This window comes from Oryctolagus cuniculus, chromosome 18 (genome assembly GCF_964237555.1).
Source record: "Oryctolagus cuniculus chromosome 18, mOryCun1.1, whole genome shotgun sequence".
Taxonomy (NCBI): Eukaryota; Metazoa; Chordata; class Mammalia; order Lagomorpha; family Leporidae; genus Oryctolagus; species Oryctolagus cuniculus.
Genome location: NC_091449.1, coordinates 7,490,822 through 7,514,311, shown reverse-complemented (window position 1 = coordinate 7,514,311; position 23,490 = coordinate 7,490,822). Strand labels below are relative to the sequence as shown.

The 23,490-nt window shown below is 67.2% G+C and overlaps 2 protein-coding genes across 10 annotated transcripts in view; one reads left to right on the top strand and one right to left on the bottom strand.

Moving 5' to 3' along the window:
- MYH14 (myosin heavy chain 14) overlaps positions 1–7,882 on the top strand; it is a 71,443-nt gene extending 63,561 nt beyond the window's left edge. For all 9 annotated transcript variants that reach the window (XM_070063012.1, XM_070063010.1, XM_070063011.1 and 6 more), the window contains 7 exons: positions 1,808–1,936; positions 2,230–2,318; positions 2,783–2,906; positions 4,369–4,577; positions 4,990–5,098; positions 6,374–6,546; positions 7,411–7,882. In XM_070063012.1, coding sequence (XP_069919113.1) covers positions 1,808–1,936; positions 2,230–2,318; positions 2,783–2,906; positions 4,369–4,577; positions 4,990–5,098; positions 6,374–6,546; positions 7,411–7,564 — 987 coding nt within the window. In that variant the 3' untranslated portion in view covers positions 7,565–7,882. The remainder of the gene's footprint in view (positions 1–1,807; positions 1,937–2,229; positions 2,319–2,782; positions 2,907–4,368; positions 4,578–4,989; positions 5,099–6,373; positions 6,547–7,410) is intronic.
- A 7,555-nt stretch (positions 7,883–15,437) lies between these two features.
- KCNC3 (potassium voltage-gated channel subfamily C member 3) lies at positions 15,438–22,177 on the bottom strand. The gene is given in 4 exon segments (NM_001082658.1): positions 15,438–15,552; positions 15,782–15,973; positions 16,964–18,071; positions 21,256–22,177. Coding segments are annotated over 4 exon segments (2,280 nt in total). The 5' UTR covers positions 22,132–22,177; the 3' UTR covers positions 15,438–15,448.
- Positions 22,178–23,490: the final 1,313 nt, after the last annotated feature.

The following is a 23,490-nucleotide window of genomic DNA, read 5'->3' as shown; positions in this document are numbered from 1 at the left end:
TCACTTTGTTGTTTTGTTTTTGGGATTTATTTATTTATTTGAAAAGCAGAGTTATGAACAGGCAGAGGAAGGGTGGAGAGAGAGAGAGAGAGAGAGAGGTCTTCCATCCGCTGGTTCACTCCCCAGTGACTGCAACGGCCAGAGCTGTGCTGATCCAAAGCCAGGAGCCAGGAGCTTCTTCTGGGTCTCCCACGTGGGTGCAGGGGCCCAAGGACCTGGGCCATCTTCCACTGCTTTCCCAGGCCACAGCAGAGAGCTGGATGGGAAGTGGAGCAGGCGGGACTCAAACCCGCGCCCATATGGGATGCCGGCACTGCAGTTGGCAGCTTTACCCACTGCGCCACAGCGCTGGCCCCTCATTTTGTTTTTTGAAATGAAAATACCTTGATAGGTTTTTTTAGTGTTGAAAGTAATAATACCTGTTTTTTAAATTATGCATTGCTTATATGTGTTGGAAATACCAGAACATGCCCTATAAATATGTACCGTCATGAGGTGACAATGAGAAATCTTGAAACCTGAATTTAGAATATAGAATTGCAGGGCCCCGTCTCATTCGGCCATCAGCCATCTGAAATATGATAGGTCTGAAATCCCACTTATAAACTGAATTTCAAAAACAGTGCAGAAATGGTAAACCATCTCCCTAATCTTTATGTTAATGCCCACAGAACATAACGTTTGGGAAGACACAGGCCTCAGGGCAGGCTTTGTGGCTCAGTGGGTTGGATTACCCACATCCCACCTCAGGGGCCTGGGCGGGCCCACCTCTGCTCAAGTGCCCGGCCCCGGTCACCACGAGGGAGACATGGTTGGAGTTCCGAGCTCCTGGCTCCAGCCTGGCCCAGCACCTGCTGTCGTGGGCACTGGGGACTGAACCCGTGGGTGGAAGCTCTCTCTGTCCCTCTGTCCCCCCCACTCCTGTCCCCCTGTACCCCCACTCCTGTCCCCCTGTCCCCCCACTCCTGTCCCTCTGTCCCCTCCACTCCTGTCCCTCTGTCCCCCCACTCCTGTCCCTCTGTTCCCCCCACTCCTGTCCCTCTGTCCCCTTGTCCCCCCCACTCCTGTTCCTCTGTCCCCTTGTCCCCCCCACTCCTGTCTCTGCCCCCCACTCCTGTCTCTCTGCCCCCACTCCTGTCTCTCTGTGCCCCCACTCCTGTCTCTCTGTGCCCCCACTCCTGTCTCTCTGTCCCCCCACTCCTGTCTCTGTCCCCCCACTCCTGTCTCTCTGTCCCCCCACTCCTGTCTCTCTGTCCCTCTGCCTTTCAAATAAATGACAAAAAATACAGCAGGCTCAAATTGATTCCACCCATTTCTTTCTTCCTCTTTGTGGCGCTATGGCTGCTGCACCCTTGCTGTTAACACCACACTGTTCCCTGGTGAAGACGCAGATGGGTTGTTTTTTTTTTTTTTTTTTCAATTATGATGGGCATTTAGGTCGTTTATAAATTTCCCTTTATTTTAAGCCCTGGTGAGGAGAAAGCCCTTACACTGGCTTCGTAAGCAGCTAAATACAGAAGCCTGGGTCCAGTGTTGGCTCTGGCGCTGACCGTCCTGGGCTTTAGCCTGACGGCTCCGTGCCTCAGTTTCCCCACCCAGCAGACGGAGTTGTAGGATTGAGCGAGTCCCCGAGAGAGGCCCGGCGAGGGCGAGAGGCCGGCCCGGGTCCGGCTGATGAACCCAGGCCCCTCCGGGCAACCCCTTCTTTGAGAGCCCGAGCCTCGCAGCCGGTGGCCCAGGGTCTCCGGGCTGGCGCCCCCGCCGCAGGAGCCGCCAGGCTGAGCCCGCCCGCCGCTCCGTCCCCCAGGCCCAGATGAAGGAGCTGTGGCGCGAGGTGGAGGAGTCCCGCAGCTCCCGCGAGGAGATCTTCGTGCAGAGCCGCGAGAGCGAGAAGCGCCTCAAGGGGCTGGAGGCCGAGGTGCTGCGGCTGCAGGAGGTGCGGAGCTTCGGCGTGGGCGGGGTCAGAAGTGGGCGGGGCGGGGCGGAGTCTTGACCGAAGTGGGCGGGGCGGGGCCTCCACGTGGACGGGGAGCTGGGCGGGGCTGGCAGGAGGCCACCTGCTCCAGTCCCGTGGTTTGACAAGGATAGAGGGTGAGGGTGCACACGGGCCAGGGGCTCGGGGAGTGGTCTAGGACGCAGCTGCCCATAGGGTCACACCCAGTGGACAAAAGGCCAGGGGTGGGCGAGCTCCCGCCTCGGCCCCGCTGACCGTCCAGCCTACGACCACAGGAGCTGGCCGCCTCTGACCGCGCCCGGCGGCAGGCCCAGCAGGAGCGGGACGAGATGGCCGACGAAGTGGCCAACGGCAACCTCAGCAAGTGAGCAGCCCGCAGGGCGGAGCTGGGCGGGTCAGGGCGGGGATGGGGCGGGGTCAGTGTGGGCGGGGCGGGAATGGCTGGGGCAGGGCGGGGCGGGATGGGGCGGGGTCAGTGTGGGCGGAGCTGGGCGGGTCAGGGCGGGGTCAGGGCGGGGATGGGGCGGAGTCAGTGTGGGCAGGGCGGGAATGGCTGGGGCAGGGCGGGGTCCGTGTGGGCGGGGCGGGATGGGGCGGGGACAGGGCGGGGTCCGGGCGGGCAGGGATGGTTGTGGCGGGGTCAGGGGCGGGCAGCGTGGGGTAGGCCCACTCAGCACTCAGGCCCCGGGGGCGGGGCGGGGGCGGCCGGCTCCTGTGGTCACAGGCCGGAAGGTCAGCGGGGGGCGGGGACGGGGCGGCCCTCTCCTGGGTCCGCCCGCCACCCGCTCAGCACTCTGCGCCCTGCGCCCGGCGACCCGTCCTCCGCAGGGCGGCCATCCTGGAGGAGAAGCGGCAGCTGGAGGGGCGGCTGGGGCAGCTGGAGGAGGAGCTGGAGGAGGAGCAGAACGGCGCCGAGCTGCTCAACGACCGCTACCGCAAGCTGGTCCTGCAGGTGAGCGGCGGAGGGGCTCTGTGCCGTGGGTGCTGAGGGCTGAGTAGTTCTCACGGGTGGGAGAGGCGGGATGCGCAGTTCACCTGAATTCCGAGGCCTCTCAAGGGTGCATCCAAACTGCTCCATGTGGGACTCCAACAGACGGGTGCGGGTGTCCCGGCGTGGGTGGCACAGGGGACACACCCGCGCGGCGGTCCGTAGAGAGAGTCCACGGGGCGTAGAGCGACTGAAAACAGAGCCGAGCTCCGCGGGAGGAGCGCGTGTCTGTGTGCACGTTTGCTTGTAAAGATTCTCTGAACCTGGTCTGGGTGGTGCTGCAGACCCGACGGGCCTGGCCAGGTCTCCGCCCTCGCAGCCAGCCTCGGGGAGGGAGGAGGCCCAGCGGCCCAGGGCAGAAGCACAGTGACAAGGGCAGGCAGGCAGCCGGGCGCGGGGGAGCCTCGAGGGGCCCCTGAGCCCACCCGGAGGCTGGGGGCTCTCAGGGAGGGCTTCCCGGTGGTGGTGATGCATGGGAGATCTTGCGGGAAGCGTGGGAGCGCTCCAGGCAGGCAGCAGAGGGTGGGGATCTGAGAGAGACCTGTGCCTGCCGCACCGACTTCAGGCACAGCCCAGGCCTCAGAGAGGAGCAGAACCCCGCTCGGGGTGGAGCCTCAGCCCCCGGCAGCGCCCCGCACCAGACCTCATCCTCACCCCCACCAGCGCCTCAGTCAAGTACTTCCCGCCCAGGGCCTCTGCACGTGCTCTGCCCGCCCCCCGCTGACCACCACGCGCCTCCCTCCCTGGCCACCTCCGCCTGTCGCTCTCTGCTTCCTTAGCTCCGCGGTCACTTCCCACTCCTGGGCGTCGCACTGGGGCCTGGCGGCCGTGTGGCTTCTGCCCAGAGTGCGCGTTGTGAGAGCAGCGCCTTCTCTCCACCCTGCGTAGCACAGGCGGGCGGGCCCTGTTCCCGAGGGCGTGGGCATCGCCAGGTCAATGAGCTTCCCTGTGAGGGCCAGATGAAATGACCAGGACTCGCTCCCACGTCCTCAGCACGGGGCGCGCTCCGAGCGTGAGCGGAGCACCGGCTTCTGTTCTCAGGGGTGTGTGCTCACGTTCACGCTGCCGAAGGAGGCAGTGCCTCCCGCGTGATCCTGCCTTTCTGCCCTATCAGAGCCCCCTCCCCCAGCCCCCGCCCAGTCACACATAGGCAGAACTTACAGCTGTTCAACAAGCCCACTGTGGTGGTCTCCCGGACGTAATTAAAATAGAAAAAGGCTGCCCGGAAAGATTAAGAGCCAGGGCAGCAATACTGATCGGTGATAGTCAGAGAGGGGAAATGCGGCATTTGCTGCGTACTTGGTGCCGGGGTCTGTGCTACCCACGTAAGAGTGCTCAGCCCTCTCCATTCCAGGAGGGGCCCGGGGTTCCCTGGCGTCCCCTCTGAGGCTCCCCGGGGTCACCCTTGCTTGCCCACGCCCCGCAGGTGGAGACGCTGACCACAGAGCTGTCCGCCGAGCGCAGTTTCTCGGCCAAGGCTGAGAGCGGGCGGCAGCAGCTGGAGCGACAGATGCAGGAGCTGCGGGGCCGCCTGGGCGAAGAGGACGCCGGGGCCCGGGCGCGCCAGAAGATGGTGATCGCCGCCCTGGAGTCCAAGCTGGCCCAGGCTGAAGAACAGCTGGAACAGGAGAGCAGGTGGGTGGGAGGGGAGGGCCGGGCAGCGTCGGCTTCCTCCGTCCCTTCGGATGCTCTGGGGTGCAGAGACTTGGGCAGCAACGTCACGTTCAGCGCTAGCTGTGTGACACCCGGCTCAGACAGCGGCCGCTCATCACCGCTCCCACGGCCTGAGGCTGGCCGGCAGGGTCTGCTGCTCCGGGTGGCGGGAACCTCACTGTGCGTCTTTGCCCAGCTCGGGCTCAGCCGCCTGGCTCTGCGGCTTTGGCTAGGCTCTTGAAAGTCGAAGGCCTCCTCTGGGACTGCTAGGCCCAGGGATGGAAAAGAGAGGAGAGGCCAGGCCAAGAACAGGGTGACAGCCGCTGGACAGGGCCGTGGGGGCAGAGTTCCAGGGGAGCCCCTCTCCTGAGTCCCCCACTCTTCCGGTCTGCAGGGAGCGCATCCTCTCTGGAAAGCTGGTGCGCAGAGCCGAGAAGCGGCTGAAAGAAGTGGTTCTGCAGGTGGAGGAAGAGAGGCGGGTGGCTGACCAGCTCCGGGACCAGGTACACAGTGGCCCCACCAGGGGGCAGTAGAGAGTGAGATGTAGCACAGGCCACCTCTGCAGGCAGGGGCTGCTGCACAGAGCAGCGTGCAGGTGAGGGGCTGGAGCTGAGGGGAGAAACCAGCCCGGGACATCAGCAGTGACTGTGCCACAGAGTCGCAGCTGAGGCAGCCTGGTGAGGACAGAAGCCAGAGCCTGCCCGTGAACTAGGCCAGCGGTGTGTGTGCAGGGATGTCTGTGTGCCAGGCACCGTTCTAAAGGCATAGCGTGAAGCGTGTTTAATTCTTGATACAAGCCACAGGGTGAGCACCATCATTGCCTGTTATTCGGGTGGGGAAACTGAGGCATAAAACATGACGTCACTCGCTCCCAGGGAGAAGTGGGGCCGGGGCTCAACCTCACACTCGGGCTGCAGGCTCTTGCTCTTACTGACTCGAGCGTTTGGTCTACCCCAAGCATTATGACAGCTGCTTTTAAAGTAACACTACATTTTCTCAATGGGAAAGTGACACCTTGAGAGGGGATATAATTTACATAAACGTCAGGGCTTGAATCAAACCCCAGGTCAGGGTCCCTGTGCCCTTAAAAGCTCAGCTCTGCTTTATTCATTGACGCCGTAATTCCGCGCCCAGCTCTGGGCCAGGAACGAGGGGTGTGGGTGTAATGAGAAAGAGGGTGTCGTCCTCCTCACACACCCCACATTCTCAGCACAGGGAAAGGCCCGGTAAACATTTACAAAGGCAGAGTCCACTGTAGACTATGCCAGGGCCATGAGAAAAAAAGGAGAATTAGGAGAGGAAGACAGGGGAACCGGGAGGTCTGTGGATGCAGGGTCTCGAGGAGTGAGCTGCAGGGTGAGGAGCACCAGGCAGGGGCACAGTGCAAGGGCTCTGACGCTGGGAAGTCCGCTGGGCAGGCTTAGAGGAGAGGCCAGCACAGCCAGAGAGGAGCGCGGGCTGGCGGGTCCAGCGACACCCATGAGGTCCGGTCCTGGTGCTTCCTTCCGGGAGGAAGAGGTGGCAAAATCCGCAGAGCATCTTGGTGACTCGGGTCTGGTCAGCGTGGGGGGGGGGGGAGAAGGGGACAAGAACGGGACCCCCCGGGCCCACAGCACCAGGTGGTGGGACTGGGAGCCCTGGGGTTTGTGAGCCGGGGCGCTGAGGCTCCTGGAGCGCAGACCAGGGCTGGCGGGAGGGTCTTGTCGAAGGGAGAGGCCGTGGGGCAGAGCGCCTGGGGCGCCCGGCAGCGGCACTGACGCCCACGCGGCTCCGCCCAGCTGGAGAAGGGGAACCTGCGGGTGAAGCAGCTGAAGCGGCAGCTGGAGGAGGCGGAGGAGGAGGCGTCGCGGGCGCAGGCCGGGCGCCGGCGGCTGCAGCGCGAGCTGGAGGACGTCACCGAGTCGGCGGAGTCCATGAACCGCGAGGTCACCACGCTGCGGAACCGGCTCCGGTGCGCACGGGGGTGGGTGGGGTGGGGGCACCTAGACGGCAGCCACGTGCGCACAGGGGGGCACCTAGACGGCAGCCACGGGGGCGGGCACCTAGATGGCAGCCACCTGCGCACGGGGAGGGGGTGGCCGCCTAGAAAGGCCAGGCTGCGGGGGCCAAGGGAACTGGGACCCATGGCGGGGGCAGGGGAGTAGGGACATGGACCTATGGGACTTCTCCCACCCACACTGCTCTGCTCTCTGCCCCCTCCTCACCCAGGCGTCCACCTCCTTGGGCACTTCCCACCTCCCTCCACTCCTGCATCTCCTCAGCTACCCTCTCTGCCCCCATTCCCAACTCTCTCTGCCCCCACGCCTCTCTTCCCCCACCGCTGCCTCTTTCTCTCCCCCCACATGTCATCCCCTCCCCCTCCTCACCTGTCTCCCCCCTCCTCACCTGTCTCCCCCCACCGCATCTGTCTCCCCCCTCCTCATCTCTGCCTCTCCCTCCCATGTCATTCTCTGCTTCTCCCCCCCCACCCCATGTCCTCACGGCCTCTTTCCCTTTCCCCTACCCTGTCTCACCTCTCTGTCTCCCCCTCCTCATCTCTGCCTCTCCCCCCACATGTCATCTCTCTGCCTCCCCCTCCTCATCTCTGCCTCTCCCTCTCCCCCCTCATCATCTCTGTCTCCCCCTCCTCATCTCTGCCTCTCCCCCCACATGTCATCTCTCTGTCTCCCCCTCCTCATCTCTGCCTCTCCCTCTCCCCCCCACGTCATGTCTCCCCCCTCCTCATCTCTGCCTCTCCCTCTCCCCCACCCCATGTCCTCAGGGCCTCTCTCCCCTCCCTTACCCCGTCTCACCTCTCTGTCTCCCCTCCCCACAGGCGGGCACCCCTCACCTTCACCACCCGCACCGTGCGCCAGGTCTTCCGGCTGGAGGAGGGTGTGGTGTCCGATGAGGAGGCGGAGGAGGCAGAGCCGGGGTCTGGGCAGCCGGCCGTGGAGTCTGAGGGGTCCCCAGGAGCCCAGCCGCAGTGACCTGGGCCCCAGCCCTGAGATGCAGAGACAGGCCTGGCCCCTCCCCCACCCTGCACCCCACACTCTGGAGAGGATGCCCCTGCCAGCCCCAAAACAGGAGTGGGCACCGAGGGGCAAGGACCGGGCTGTCTTGCTTGGAGGAACATTGGGTCCCACAGCACCCACCCTGCCTTTGGGCGTCAGCCACAGCAGCCAGGGCTCCAGCCGGGTCCTGCAGAGGGGCTTCTGGTCTCCCGCCTGATTCCCCGTCTGGGGTTTCCCAGGAGGACAGAGGGGTCCCCCTGAGGCCCTGGCAGAAATAAACTTTGGTCAGCTCCACCCTTGGCTTCCCCTGTGCGTGTTCCTGTGGGAGAGCGGCGGGGGTCTGTGGGCTGGGGACCCCCTCGGCAACCGGCGACGGAAGGGAAGCGATCCATTTCCCTCTCCCCACGACGTCCCTCCCAGCCGGCGGGTGCCGCGACAGCCGACAGCCGTGTTCACAGCAGCCCTCGGCGCGTCCCTGCTGCCCGGGAGCCTGGTGGTGGAGCCAGGCCCGGAGACCCCGGGGCACACGGCTGAATGGGTCTGAGCACGGGCAGCCTGCCCCGGAAACCAGCCACCCTCCCCCAGACTCATTCCTCGGGCACTCTTCCGCTAGAGGTGTTGAGTCCCCATTCTCACCACCAGGGAAACTGAGGCAGCGCTCCCCACCCCCCCACAAGACCACAGCCCACCGCACTCCCTGGGGAGGCCTCCCCCGCGCACACGGAGCAGCAAATTGTAAATGAAAAGGAAACTTTTATTTCGGAGAGGAGGGGGGTGGGTGGGGAGAGGGCAGGACACTTTTTCTTTGGGGAGGGGGTGACATGCGGCAGCTTCTGCAGTGGGCGGTTCATGCACCCAGGGTGGGCGTGGGGGAGGCTCGGGGGAGGGGCCGTGCCGACCCCTCCCTCTCCGCCCTGCGGGTGGGCTGAGAAGACCCGCCAGTTAGCACCAGAGTTGGACGATTTGCAGACCTCCCCTCCCCACTCTGACTCCAGACCCCCGCCCCCATCCCTGAGAGCGCCCCGTGGCCGCCGCCGCCGCCCCCCGCAGGCCAGGCCCGCCCCGCCCACTGTGAGTGAGAGGAACTTATTGCTGTGTGGGTTGGGGAGGGAAGCCGCCGAGCTCAGGAAGACCCCCCGCCGTTCCCCCCTCCCCGACCGCCCCGCCCCCTGCCCCGTGTCGGTGCGTTCCCGGAGCGCCGGAGGGGCGCGGCATGCGTGCGGGGGCGCGGCATGCAGGCGCATGCGTGTAGTTGCAGGCACCCTGGCGGCCGGGGCAAGAGGGGTGCGGGGACTCGGAAGCTGCCCCGTCCGCTCGCGGTCTCCCTCCCCGCACCCCACGCTGCTGACTCTGGGGACAGGGGAGGGGCCTGGGGGTCGAGTTGGGTTGACGTTTGTAATCGTGGTTATTTTCAAAAGCTGAACTAAAAAGCTGGGGGGGTAGGTGTGGCGGATTGGCGAGCGAGGGGGGAGGCGCTGGGAAGAGGTCAGTACCCTTTGGAAAAGACCCTCACCCCCTTTCCCCGACCCCTTGGGCTTTCCTGAAGGCCAGGGGAAACGGGGAGGGGCGTTGAGAGAAGTTGAACCCTTTGGCAAAAGAATCAGTACCCCCCGCCCCGTACCCTGGTGTCTGGAGCCCCTAGCCCTTTGCCCCGCCCCCACCAGAACCCGCCCCGCCCCTCACCCCTGATTCTCCAGGGTTTGGGGGCCGAGGGAGGGATGCGGGGCACTCAAAATGCCCCTTGCATAGGAATCGGTGCATCAAGAATCTGCTCAGTGACGCCCCCCACCCGCCCTGGTAGGGGAGGGGAGTTCCTGAGGCCGGGGGAGAGGGGTGTTCATTCCATGGGCCCCCAGTTTCAAAGGGGGGTCCGCTAAGGATCGCGGGACCGGTGCGGTCTCTGGGTCTGGGGGAGGTAGCGCATCCTTGAGCCAGGATGAGATGTAAGAAATGGGGGTCCGCCCGCGAGCGCGCGGCGGGCGGTGCGTCCCAGGCTCGGTCCTGCGGGCCCCTCCCCTCGGGCCGCGGCCTCTGCCATCCTCGGTGCGCTCCTGTGCGTGAAAGCGCTTCGAGCCTAAATGGACCGCATCCCGCCGGGCGTCTGGACCCGGCCCTGCGGGGTGGTGCGCACAACGCACACGGTACAGATGCCACCTTTAAAACAAGCCTGTGTCCTTGTACTCCGCGGGGGCGCGGAGCCCACCCTCTGAGAAACAGCGCCGGCGGCGCCATCCCGGGGATAGCAGGGCTGGGTGCAGAAAGGGGTGCCGGGGGAGGCCTGGTCCCCTGGAGCTTAAACAGGTTGAGCCTCTCGTGAAGGTCTCGCGACAGGGGACCCCGGGAGGGGCCGTCTGGGGTGGGGCAGGCCTGAGGGTCGGGGTAGGGAAGGATCCGGAGCATCCCAAAGGCTGGAATTGAGCTCAGAGCTGGGTCAAGGCTTCGAGGTTTGAGAAGTGCTGGGATGCTGTCAGGGGACTAGGTGGGGGCCTTTGGGGGCGGGGGCGGGAAGCATCTGTGTGCAGAGGTTAAGTCCCAGGCTTGGGGGGGGGGGTTGAGGGCTGCGGGGTGCCAGGGTCAGTGTGAGGAATTCTGGGTCCGGATCTGGGAACTGGAGAGAGGGTGGGAAGATGTGTGCTGGGGGCCAGATCCACCCAGGAATTCTGGGGCGCGGGACTGAGTCCAAGCAGCAGGAGCCGAGGCGGGCAGATCCCGGGTGGGGGTGCCCTCCAGCAGAGGGATCCCGGGAGAGGCTGGGAGCGGCTGTGCAGGCCCGCGGTCTGCTGGGGCAAGGCTGGCTCCCGGCGCTGCGGCCAGGTGGTTTGCCCTCGCCTGCGTGCGGTTTGGGTGCCCTCCCGGGAGGGGCTGGAAGCCAGGAGCCCCCTCCCTCGAGGTCCCAGCCCCCTTCCCTCAAGAACTCAGGCATGCAGCCCCTGGCGGCTTATTGCTAGGTGGAGCTGAGTGGGGGTCCAGGTGGGAGGGGGCATGCAGAGTGGGAGAGGCGCCCCAAGATGTAATTGGCATAATTTGGCCTTATTTACACGAGTGGATGGGAGGGATCCTATGGCTCGTGGAGACCTGAGAAGGCTTTTCTTTTTTGGGGGGAGGGAGTAGGGAATGGGGAAGAGTTGGGGGATGGGCTTTGGTCCCTCCCCCTCCAGCCTGGGGGCCCAGGTGGGGGGTGAGGGGCCCGGGGGTGTCTGCTGGCGTCTTCATCTCGGTTGCATATTATTAATGACTTTTTTGATTTTTTTTAAAAACCCTTTCCCCCCCCCCCCCCAGCTCCTTCACCATCTTCCCAGTCACCCCCAGTCCCCCCACAGGGGGGAGGGGAGCGCTAAAGGATGGAGGGCAGGGTTGGGGGGGCGCGGCGGGCAGCCCGGGGAGAGCCAGGGGGCGTGGCAAGGGGCGCGAGGCGCAGGGACACCCCGCTGAGGCCCGCGATGCTGCTCAGGCTGCGGGACTTCTCGTAACCTGGGAGGGGCAGAAAACGGGGGCAGAGCACGGAGGGCGGGGCCGACAGAGAGACCCCGAGACAGAGACGGAAACGGTGAGGGGGCGAGAGACAGCCAGAAAGGCGAGGAAGGAGAGGCAGACGGACAGAAGGGTGTAGACGCAGAGCCGGGCGGACGGCGAGGGCAGAGACGGAGAGAAGGGAACAGATGGGAGTCAGTCCACACCACAGCACGGTCCAGACAGGGGAGGGAGACCGGATTAGGAGGCAGGAGGCGCCCACCGAGCCTCCCCCCCACCCCCTGGCCGCCCCGACCCCCCGCCCCGCCCCACGTTGGTCCCCTCCTCTGAGGCGCAGGTGGGCAGCGAGGCGGAATGCATGTAGGGGAGCAGCCGGTGGAGAGGGCTCGCGGGAACGCGATGGGCACAGGGGGCCGGGCGGGCCTGCTGGTGGGCGGAGGAGGGGCGGCGGGGGCGGGATCTGGGGGTGGGGGCTGAAGGGAGCGAAGCTGGCGGGGGCACTGGGGAGGTGGAGGGTGCTCCGAGGGGAGCGGGCGAGGACAAGGTTCGTCCTGGGGTGGGGGTGGGGGCCCAGGCAGGCTCTGGGCTGGGGCTGGTGCGGAGATGCCAGGGGCTCTAGGCTGGGGCAGTGGGCGTGCCTGCGCCGGCGAGGGGGAGTGTGTCAGAGTTCTGCCTGCGCCTGGGGGAGCGCTGAGCGCCATGGAGGAAGGGGTCCTGACCCTGGGGAGGGGGGGGGAGTTTGAAGCCCGGAATCTTGGAGAGCCCCCCTCCCAGCCATTCCCAATTGCTAACCTGGGGGGAAGGGGCAGGGGGGGACCGAGGGTCTCGCGAGATCTCAGGCGGTGACAAGAGCTGGGGACAGAAATACACGAGAGTCAAGGCGAGGGGAGGACGGCCAGGGGGGCCCCCAACACAGCCGCACTGTTGGGGGGATGGAGAGACGCCGGATCTCCTCCACGCTGGTGTTTTCCGGGAAAAAGGAGCAATGAAATGGGGGCGGCCAGAGACATCAAATATGGAGGGAGCTTCCGGGGTGGCTGAAGTGGGGGGGCTGGGGAGGGCATGGAGCCAGGGGTGGGGCCAACAAGGAGGGAGTGGGGTCTGGGGGAAGGAGGGTGTTGATGGGAGGGAGGGTGTTGGGGCAAAAGGAGGGGGACAAAAGGACAGGGGCAGAGTCAGGGAGGGGAGGAGAGGAGGGGGGAGAGGAGGGAAGGGAGGGGAGGGGAGGAGAGAGGAGGGAGGGAAGGGAGGGGAGGGGAGGAGAGAGGAGGGAGGGGAGGGAGGGGAGGGGAAAGGAGGGAGGGAGGGGAGGGAGGGGAGGGGAAAGGAGGGAGGGAGGGGAGGGAGGGGAGGGAGGGGAGGGGAAAGGAGGGAGGGAGGGGAGGGAGGGGAGGGGAGCAGAGAAGAGGGAAGGGAGGGGAGGGGAGTGGAGGAGAGAGGAGGGAGGGGAGAGGAGGAAAGGAGAGGGGAGGGGAAAGGAGGGAGGGGAGGGGAGCAGAGAGGAGGGAAGGGAGGGGAGGGGAGTGGAGGAGAGAGGAGGGAGGGGAAAGGAAGGAGGGAGGGGAGGGAGGGGAGGGGAGCAGAGAGGAGGGAAGGGAGGGGAGGGAGGGGAAAGGAGGGAGGGGAGAGGAGGGGAAAGGAGGGAGAGGAGGGGAGGGGAGGGGTCCAGGACCTGGACCCGAGCTCAGCCAGCCCCATCAGCTCCAGCCATCATTTGAGTTCAATGAATGGGTTTTGGCATCGAAGGCAAGAGCAGCAGGGACCCCCCCGACCATGGCCCACCCCCACCCCTGCCGTACCCCCACTCCTCCCCGGCCTCCCCCTCCATCCCACAAGGGCCCCTCCAGACTTGGGGATTGGGACAAAGGGTGGAATAGGACGGGGTGCAAGCAGGGGGAGGGGGAGCTGGGAGGAGAGTGGGGGGAGGGCAATGAGATGAAAATGGAAGATGACAGGGGGAGGGTGCAGAAGAAGAGGACTGGACGAGGCGAAGGACAGGCCGCTGGACTGGGAGCCTGAGGCCCGGGTCTCGGCCCTGGCCTCTGGGAGTCGGGGTGGGGCCGTCCGGGGGCTCCCCGCGTCCGCCCCGTGGCACCTCTGGCGGCGGGCAGCCTGTATTTCTGAGGAAGGCTGTGCAGCTGCTGAGTGACAGGTGGTGGGTCAGCACCTTCTGAGGGCCTGCCGTCGTGTTTAAGGTGAAATCCAGCCGGCTCACCACGACCAAACACCCGAGGCTCCCTCTGCAGACTGCTGCCTCCCCCTGGCCACAGCCCCCAGCTACTCTGCCCCTTGCACCTGCCTTTCCTGCCTGGCCCGCCCCTTCCAGACCCCTTATGTAAAGCAGCTGCAGTATTGGCCCTGTTCTTTCTTGTTCTGAATTGTTTGCGTCCTGCTTCTTCCAGTCGGGGGTCAGCAAACCTCCTACGAGCGATCGGCTCAACCAGCCAGTGTCTCTGGCCATGGAGCCACCTGACTCCACTCCCTGCTGTAGCATGCCAGTGGCTCTGTCTCAATAAAGCTTTATTTACAAAAGCCGCTGGCAGTCACCCCAGCTCTGCGGGGCCTGGGACTGGTTATGAATGAACAAATGACTGAATTCATGGGTTCCTGCTGCCGGTGAGCTTTGGTGATGCCTGCTGACCCACTCTTCACCCCAGCCAGGCTGGCCCCGCCCCCTGCCCCCATCACCCCACCTGTCTCCTCTCCAGCCGGGCTGGCCCCTGACCCTCACTCTCCCATCACCCCACCTGCCTCCTCTCCAGCCGGGCTGGCCCCTGATCCCCGCCCCCCATCACCCCACCTGCCTCCTCTCCAGCCGGGCTGGCCCCCGACCCCTGTTCTCCCATCACCCACCTGTCTCCTCTCCAGCCGGGCTGGCCCCTGTTCCCCGCCCCCCATCACCCCACCTGCCTCCTCTCCAGCCGGGCTGGCCCCCGACCCCTGCTCTCCCATCACCCCACCTGTCTCCTCTCCAGCCGGGCTGGCCCCTGTTCCCCGCCCCCCATCACCCCACCTGTCTCCTCTCCAGCCGGGCTGGCCCCCGACCCCTGCTCTCCCATCACCCACCTGTCTCCTCTCCAGCCGGGCTGGCCCCTGACCCCTGCCCCCCATCACCCCATCTGTCTCTTCTCCAGCCGGGCTGGCCCCTGACCCCTGCTCTCCCATCACCCCACCTGCCTCCTCTCCAGCCGGGCTGGCCCCTGTTCCCCGCCCCCCATCACCCCACCTGTCTCCTCTCCAGCCGGGCTGGCCCCCGACCCCTGCTCTCCCATCACCCACCTGTCTCCTCTCCAGCCGGGCTGGCCCCTGACCCCTGCCCCCCATCACCCCATCTGTCTCTTCTCCAGCCGGGCTGGCCCCTGACCCCTGCTCTCCCATCACCCCACCTGCCTCCTCTCCAGCCGGGCTGGCCCCTGCCCCCTGCCCCCCATCACCCCACCTGCCTCCTCTCCAGCCGGGCTGGCCCCTGCCCCCTGCCCCCCATCACCCCACCTGTCTCCTCTCTCCCATCACCCCACCTGTCTCCTCTCCAGCCGGGCTGGCCCCTGACCCCTGCTCTCCCATCACCCCACCTGCCTCCTCTCCAGCCGGGCTGGCCCCTGCCCCCTGCCCCCCATCACCCCACCTGCCTCCTCTCCAGCTGGGCTGGCCCCTGCCCTCTGCCCCCCATCACCCCACCTGTCTCCTCTCTCCCATCACCCCACCTGCCTCCTCTCCAGCCGGGCTGGCCCCTGCCCCCTGCTCTCCCGGCCCTGTCCCTTCCTCGCCAGCCCCTCAGCCCCTGCCCGAACTTGAGCCTCTTCCCCGTTTCTTGGCCCCAGGCTGGCCCCGCTGTCCTGCCTCAGGGATCCAGGGATCCTGCCCATTTAGGACTCGGCCTCCCTGCTGGGGCCAGAGAGCTCCTCTCCCTGCAGGGCCCAGCGCCACCCCCTCGGCAGGGGCCTGGGGGCCCAGCACAGGGCCAGCTCCTGGCGCTGGCGTTGGAACTGCTCGCAGCTGAACTCCCTGAGCCCCGCACCTGGGACCGTGCCCGGGGGGCGCTGGGGGCCGGGGGTCTTCCTCGCTCACCCCTGCGCTCAGCGGTGCGGTGGGTGCGTGCCCCGTCTTCCTGACTACTACAGAGAGATGCTGATGGGGATGAAGATGGAGTCAGTCGCGAGGGTGGCGTGGGGGCAGGTGCCGAGTGTGGGAGGGAGCGGCGGGCAAGTCCTGGGGCACGTGGGGGTCCGTGTGGGGAGCTGGGGGTTAACGGGTGCAGCTGCTCAAGGTGAGGGCTGGGAGTCTCGGTCAGTGGGGGCTGCATGTCTCCGAGGGGTTAGTCAGGAGGGAGGGGTTAGTCAGGGGATCGGGAGGGGGGGCTACTTACCCTGGGGGGAGGGGGTTCGTCCACTAGGGGGATATCCAGGCCGCGGCGTTGGTGTTGAGGTCGGGCAAGAAGCTTGGGGGGCCTGGCTTGCGCCAGTCTGGGGGGGGCAGTGGGGGAGCACCGGTGGCTGGGGGTGGGGGAAGAGGCCAGAGGGGCCAGGTGGGCAGGGAAATGGAGATGGAATAAAGACAGGTGAGAGTCACTGGTAAGGAGGGGGGGGGTCTGGGGAGGGAGGCAACTTAGGGCCGTGAGAAGGGGGGAGTCCAACACCCCCGCCCCATCGCTCTGTCCTCCCTCCCCTGGGCCAGGGCAGGGGGAGAAGGGGAGGGTCCGGGGTCCTGTGGAGGGCACCTCACCTTTTCGGATGGAGCCGTCGGGGGAGGGGGCATAGTCGGTGAGGAGGAAGCAGGCTCGGTCCCGGCTGTAGCGGCCGCGGCTCCCGGGCGTGATGGGGCTCTTGTCCTCCGGGGACATGGCGGGCTGGTCGATGGCCGGGCAGTCCTCGTGGGCCAGCGCAGCTGCTGCCGGGTCCCCGTTGGGGCGGGGATCTGCAGCCCGAGGGGGTCAGGCAGACAGAGAGGAGAGAGTGAGGGGTGGGAGCGGAAGTCCACAGAGGGCAGCTGTCGGGGGCGATGAGGAGGGTGGTGGCTCCCCGGGGATGGGGCACTACCTGGTGGGTTAGAGACAGACATGGCTAGGAGCGGGGTGGGGGTGTGTGCTGAGGTGGCCAGAAGGAGGGGTGCAGGGCCGAGATCTGGGATGCGAGCCTGGTGTGTGAGGGTCACTGGTGGCCATGCACTGCGCAGGGCAAGGCTGGGGCACGGAGGGTGCCCACTGCGGGGAGGGGGTATCCAGACTCTGGCTGTGCTGGCGGGGGGGGGCAGGAGGCTACTGAAGAGGACACCCTAGGGAAGGGCTGGGAAGGTGACAGGCGGGAGGGGCAGGTGGGGGTCCCCTAGGCTCTGACTCGAGCTATTTTTAATTGGTGTGGAACTGGGTCGGCGGCCGAGGGAACGAGATGGGGGCCGGGCGTCCCAGCTCCCTTTCTTGACCTACTTAAGGCCGGGGGGGGGGCACCAGCTTCTCCCTCCTCTTGGACACCCAGCTCACTGCCACTGAGGCAAGGCTCCCCCCGGGGTGGGACACTCGCCTCTCTTCCTCTCTCTCCTCTCAGACGCCCCCAGCCCACCACAGCCCCCCTCTCTGGTCTGCAGGACCACCACTCCCAGTCCACCTCCCTCCCTCTCTCTGCTCTGAGTGCCAGCCTGAACCCTGGGCTCAGCCTCTGGGCCTGCTCCGGGAAGCCTGCACACAGCAGTGGGGTCCTCGGCCTCGCTGGTCCGCCAGCCGCTCACGTGGGAGCCCCTCTCGCTGGGCGGCCTGGCTGCAGCTCTCCCTGGTCTCTCTTCCCTCGGTTCCTGACCATCTGGACTCCCTGACTGCCAGCCACCACCTCCCGCTGGCACCCCCACAAAACCCTCCTCCTCCTCCCCCCCCCACACCCCTGCCTCACCTGCCCACCCCCCAGCAGCGCTCACCTGCCCGGTTGATCTCAATCACCTCCTCCTGAGCCAGTGGGCAGGGCTCGCCGGGGGCCGGCAGAGGAGGCAGCCCCATGATCCCCAGCCCACCCGCTCCCCCCCGGAGCAGCCCAGGGTGCGTGTGGGGCCCTGGCGGGTAGGCCCCGGCCACAGTCACCCCCATGGAGGGCGGGGTGATGGGTGGTGGGGGGCTGATGCCGCCGCTGCCGTGGTGCGGGTGGGGCGGGGGCGGCGGGGGCGGGTCGGGCTTGCAGTAGTTGGGCGAGCCGGGCTGCGGGGGCCGGGGGATGTGTTTGTTCTTCTTCTTGGGCAGCTTCTGCTTGGCCATGGCCAGCGAGTAGTACATGCCAAAGTTGTTGACGATCACGGGCACAGGCATGGCGATGGTGAGCACCCCGGCCAGGGCGCACAGCGCCCCGACCAGCATCCCCGACCAGGTCTTGGGGTACATGTCCCCGTAGCCCAGCGTGGTCATGGTGACCACGGCCCACCAGAAGCCGATGGGGATGTTCTTGAAGTAGGTGTGGTTGGAGCCCAGGATGTCGTCGGGGTCGGCGCCGATGCGCTCGGCGTAGTAGATCATGGTGGCGAAGATGAGCACGCCCAGGGCCAGGAAGATGATGAGCAGCAGGAACTCGTTGGTGCTGGCGCGCAGCGTGTGGCCGAGCACCCGCAGCCCCACGAAGTGGCGGGTCAGCTTGAAGATGCGCAGGATGCGCACGAAGCGCACGACGCGCAGGAAGCCCAGCACGTCCTTGGCGGCCTTGGAGCTCAGCCCCGAGAGCGCCACCTCCAGGTAGAAGGGCAGGATGGCCACGCAGTCGATGATGTTCAGGCTACTCTTGAGAAACTCCCCCTTGTCCGGGCAGAAGGTGACGCGCATGAGGAACTCGAAGGTGAACCAGACCACGCACACGCCCTCCACGTAGGTCAGGAAGGGCTCCGTCTCCACCTCCACGTTGGTGACGTTCTCCGGCGGGGCCCCGGGGATCGGCGAGGCCTGCGTCACCGTCTTGTTGCTGATGTGGATGAAGCCCTCGTGGGTCTCCAGGCAGAAGGTGGTGATGGAGATGAGGATGAAGAAGAGCGAGGCGAAGGCCACGTACTGCGGGCGGGAGAGAGGGCAGCGGTGACCGGGCGGGCGTCAGGCCGACCGCAGCCTCGGGGTACCCTCCCGGCGCCCCCGGCCTGGGCCCGGTGGGAATGGGAAAAGCAGACACCCTGTGCCTGTGGCTCCTGCCAGCACCCCACTCTCTCCTCTGGAACTAACAACAGGGGAGAGGAAGGAACAGAAGCAGTGGGAGGGGAGCTGGCCCCAGTAGGCGCAGCAGATGGGCAGCGTCTTCCGTGGGAACAGCGTTGCTGGCCCCTGGCTCTGCCGCGGGATCACCTCCCCCACCCTCCTGTTCTAGGTCTCCTGCAGGGGTCCACGGGTTCTGCAGTGGGACGGGGGCAAGGGTGCCAGGCTCACCCCCCCCACACACACACACACCCCGGGTCCTGGGAGACCTCGGGGCTCAGCTCGGAGCTCTGGGAGAGGGAACGGGAACAGGTGGGTGGGGAGTTAAGTGTGGGAAGGCCCGGGTTTGAATCTGGCTGGCTTTTAACCTGCCTCACTTGGGCAAGGAGAGAGGGTACTTTCTGAACCCCGCTTACTCACGGGGTTGTCCTGAGGGTGAAGTTAGGTGAGTGTACTAAGGGTTTGGCTCCAGAAGCAGTGCTGGCCCGAGGCCCGGAACACAGTTGGGGAGGTCTGAGTGGTGATTGAGGGATGCGGGCATCTGAGACCGGCCAGGGGTTAAGGACTTTGGTGCCCTGGGAAGGGGAGACCTCGCTTGGAGAGGGCACGGGGGGACCACAGTCGGGTGGAATAGGGAAGGGAAGGGGTTGGAGGACCCAAGCTGCAAGGGATTCGGGTGAAGAGGGAGAGGGCAGGGCCAGAGAGGCGAGGGGCGTCTGTGCAGGGTGCGGAGTAGGCTAGGGGTGCAGCGCTAGAATCTGGCCCATGGTGGTGTGGGTTTCCATGGAAGCCTTTAAGAGGAGGGGGCGGGGTCGAGGTCCTGGGGAAGGCAGGCCATGGGTCCCGGCTCTAGAGGTCCCTGGACTTTATCAGGCATGGATGGGTTAGTGTCTGCGAAGGGGACAGGTGTTGGAGCAGAGGGGGCCTTAGTCCATGGGTAGGGAGCCAGTGGGCATGGGGCTTGGTGTAACCCGAGGTGCAGAACAGAAAGCGGCCAGATTCCGGGCGCAGAGGACCCTGGACCTCGGGGCGGGCCGGGGTCGATGCTGGGCCTCTCTGCCCACTCTTCCCCGCCAACCCTCGGATTCTCCGCAGTGGTTTAAGAGGCCAGAGGCCTCCGCAAAGCGCATGCCCCGTGCTTCCCCGCCCCCTCCGAGCTGGGTGCCCAGCGCAGGCTGCGGCACCGCAGTGGGGGCGGGCCGGCCGGGCCGGGGGGGCGGGGCGCACGGCGGCCAGCACCACGGACAGCTCCCCCGCCGCAGTGCGCAGCCGCAGAGGCCCGGAGCCGCCTTAACCCCTTCCGGGCTGGAGCCCAGCGGGCAGCGCGCAGCCGTAGTGTCGCCGCTTTCCGGCGGGAGGCCCCGGACCCGGAGCTTCATTAACTCCTTGCCTCCCGAGGCACAGGGGGCGGTGGGCGCCCGCCGCAGTGCGCAGCTGCACAGGCCGGACAGCGTCGGGCTGGTTTAACCCCTCACCCCGAAAGTCAGAAAGGCTAGGAAGGTATGGCGTCTCTGCAAGAGGAAAGGAGAGATTACGAGGGAGGAAGAGGGCGGCAGGAGGGCTGGACTGTCCAGGTTGCAGCGGCCCCAGCTCCAAACTCTCAAGCAGCCTCGCCTGCTGGGCTCGCTGTGCAGGCTCACAAAGCCTCCGCAGGACAGCAGTGCCAGCCGTCCCAGACCCTCCCCCCCCAGCATCCTCCTCATCTCAGCATCTTTCCGTGGGGTCACGGGGGGAGGGAAGGGCGCCCCAGGTCAGGGCGGGGGGGGGGCAGGGAACGGCTCAGACGCCCGAGGGGCATCTGGGGCCACGTCCCTTCCGCACCTCTGGCTCCCCACCTCCCCCCACCCAACCCCGAATTTCGCCAACTCAGCGCTTCTCAGGGGCCAAACTTTCCGCGGTGGCTGCGGGGGGGCCCCCCCTCGCTCCCTCCCCCGGCGGGAATGCGGCACTGCGGCTCCGCGTCCTTCTCGGCCCAGGACGCGGCTCGGAGGGGGAGGGTGCCGGGTCCCCTGGGAGCGCTCCTCGGTCCCCTCTCCAATCTACCCGTCTGTGAACCGCCCCCCCCCCCTTCTGACACAGTCTCCCTCCCTGCTCTCCGGGACTGGGAGAAAGTTAGCAGGAGGCACCGGGGGAGGGCGGCCGCTCGGCCTGGGAAGTTATGAGTGTGTGCAGAAAGTTTTCTGGGAGAGATGGGGAGACGCCGGGAAGCCTGGAACTGAGAGAGCACGGAGGGAACAGAAGGCTGGGGCGTGGGCGCTTCGGTTCTCCCTGCTGGAGGCGGGAGAGGCCGAGGGGCCCAGTCCTGGCTGCGGGGATGGGGGGGTGCAGGGTGGAGACTTGGAGGAAAGTTTTCAGACAGATGACTTGAGAGGAGGGGTCTCAGTGGGCAAAGTGGGGAGCTGGGGGGCACTTGACAGATTAGGAAGGGGGCTCTAGGGCTGGGGGAGGGAGAAGCCGGCAGCAGATCTGCAGGGCGGGCAGCCTCTTGGGGGACAGTCCTTGGGAGGATGAAGAGGGGGCGGGAGGAGAGTTCCGGGCTCAGTGTTGGGGAGTCCTGGCTAAGGCAAGTGGTTTGGGCGTTCAAGGGTCCGGGAGTCTCTAGGGGCTGGGGATGGGGTCAGCCATTACTAGGAAACCCAAACTTGGCGAGGGAGGCCTGGGAGAGTGCGGCCCAAAGAGAAGTAGCGAGGTGTTGGGAGACCTGGGAGCAGAAGAGGGGGCTTCGGGGTGGGGGGAGTGGCGCTGGAGGAGTCGGGGGCAGTGATCAGAGGCCTAGGGCACTCTGAGGACCAGGAGAGGTCGTCTGAGGCTTGCGGGGGGGTGGGGAGAGAGGGTGGGGGTAGTTTGGGGAGCGGGTTGAGGTTTGTGGGGGTCCAGGGGATTTGAAGAGTGGGAGCTCTTTGCAGGATCCAAAGGCTGGGAGAGGGGGGTGTGTTCCGAGCCCCAGGGACAGACGTGGAGGGATGGAGCAGGCCGTGAGCTTCCGAGGACCTGGGGGCACCCGGGAGAGGCAGGGGTGAGGGGATGGGGGCTCGGGAAAGTTGCTCACCCTGGCGGCCCGCGACGAGTAGGGGTCCTCGAAGAGCGCCCACACGCGGGGCTGCCAGCGGCGCCACCACGTGCCTCCTGCGCCGCCCGCGCCCCCCGGCGGGCCCCCGGCGCCGCCGCCCGCATCCTGGAAGCACAGGCGCTTGAGCTCGCCGCCCGCGCCGTCCAGGCCGCCGCCGCCCGCGCCCGCCTCGTCGTCCAGGCCACCGTCGTGGGCGCCCCCGGCCGTGGCGGCGCCGGCCGCGCCCGAGGGGTCAGGCGCCTCGAAGGAGTCGAGCGCCTCCTCGGCGTCGCGGTGCTGCCGGTAGGTCATCCAGCAGCAGGCTTCCACGTCCGTCTCGTCGATGCCCCAGAAGCCCAGCTCCTCCTCGAAGAGCGGCCCGCACACGTCGGCCGGGCAGTGCAGCTTGCCGGTGCGGTAGTAGTTGAGCACGTAGGCGAAGACGCCCGGGTGCCGGTCGAAGAAGAACTCGTCGGCGCCCGGGTCGTAGTCGAAGCGCGCCGCGGCCTCGGGCTCCGTCAGGCCGGCCAGCCGCGTCCCCGGGAGGGTGCGCAGCGTGGAGCGGTACGTCTCATGGCGCACGCCGCCCACGTTGATCACGATCTTCCCGCTGTCGCCACCGCCGCCGCCGTGCCGCCCCATGGCCGCCGCCGGCAGCCCGGGGCATGGCTCGGCGCGCCGGCCCCCGGGCCCGCGGGGTGCCGGGGGGCCCGCCGGGGACGCGGCGGGGCCGAGCTGCGCAGGCGGCGGCTGCGGCTGCGGCGGCGGCGGGGACGGCGGCGGCGGGGACTCGGGCGGCTGCGGCGGCGGCGCCGGCTGCTGCTTGCCGGCCCCCTGGCGCCCGCGGAACGACGAGACGCAGACTGAGCTCAGCATTGGACGGGGGGCGGGGCGGGGGCGGGGCGCAGGGGGGCGGGGCGCAGGCGAGAGACGGGCGTGATTGGGCGGGAGGAGGTGGGGGCTGGAGGGGGCGGGTCCGTAGGGGGCGGAGACAGAGGCGATTGAGGGGCAGGATGGAGAGGGAGGGGCCTCAGTGGGGGGAGGACGAGGGGGGCGTGCCTGATTGGCTGGGGCAGGTGGGCGGGGCTGGGACTCTAACAGCGCCCAGCCGAGGTAGGCGGGTCGCCGAGTGAGGCACACGGATTGGAGGCAACAGAGTGGAGGGGCGGGGGCTCAGAGGAGGCGGGACCGGCAGGTGGTTCTGCCTGGCTCGGCGGCCCGCGGAGGAGGAAGGCGGGGTGAGATATGAGCGAGACCTGGCAGAACTGGGAAAAGAGATGGGGGCCGAGGGGGCCGAGTACAGTCCTGGCCGGGAGGGGCGGGGCCGCAGTGAGGGCGGCCGTTTTGAATGGGCTGAGAAGGGGGCGGGGAGCAGCGCGCCGAGACCAACCGGGCTTGGGAGGGTCGGGGCCTGAGAAGTAGACAGAATCGTGATTGGGCCCAGAGGGTGAGGGGGCGGGACGGCGGGACGGGCGGGAACTTTCCGCGAAGGAACAGGCTGGGGGGGCGGAGGCGGAGACCCCGGGCCGCAGCGAGGCCTGGGAGCCTAAGGGCGTCGTCATAGGACCAGGCAGGGGACGAGGCTGCCGGCTGGACCTGGCTAAACGGGGCCGGGCCGGGGGCCTGCGGGGGGCGTCTCCGACGGTGGGCTGTGGGCGGGAGAGGGGGCGCCAGGGGGGATGAGACCTGCGAGAGGCACCGGATCCCCGGGCCGGGACAGGGAGTCTCGGAGCCCAGGGAAACCGGGGGAGGTGGGGGGTTCCGGGCAGGAGCTTCCAAGGGGGCGCAGGAGAGGTCGCCACGCCTGGACAGCGGCCGGCCGCAGATTGGAGGCCTAAGGCAAGGATAAGGGTGGATGAGGAGGGGGCTGAGAGGGAGAGCGGAGAGGCCGGAGCGTCCGGGGGCGCCATCTGGACTGAGGACACTGGGGTGGGGTCGGGTGTCGGAGAGACCCGGTTAGGGCTGGAGCTCGGGGCGGGGCCGGGGGCGGGCCGGGCCTGGGCTCCGGGAGGAAGTGCGCAGGCGCCGGGGCGGGGCGGCGGGGGCTGCGGCGACAGAGGCGGCGCCTGCGGGAGTGGAGGGGCGAGTCGGGGGCTGCGGGAGTGGAGGGCCGAGTTGGGGGCTGCGGGAGTGGAGGGGTGAGTCGGGCGGGGGCTGTTGGAGTGGAGGGGCGAGTCGGGGGCTGTGGGAGTGGAGGGGTGAGTTGGGCGGGGGCTGTGGGAGTGGAGGGGTGAG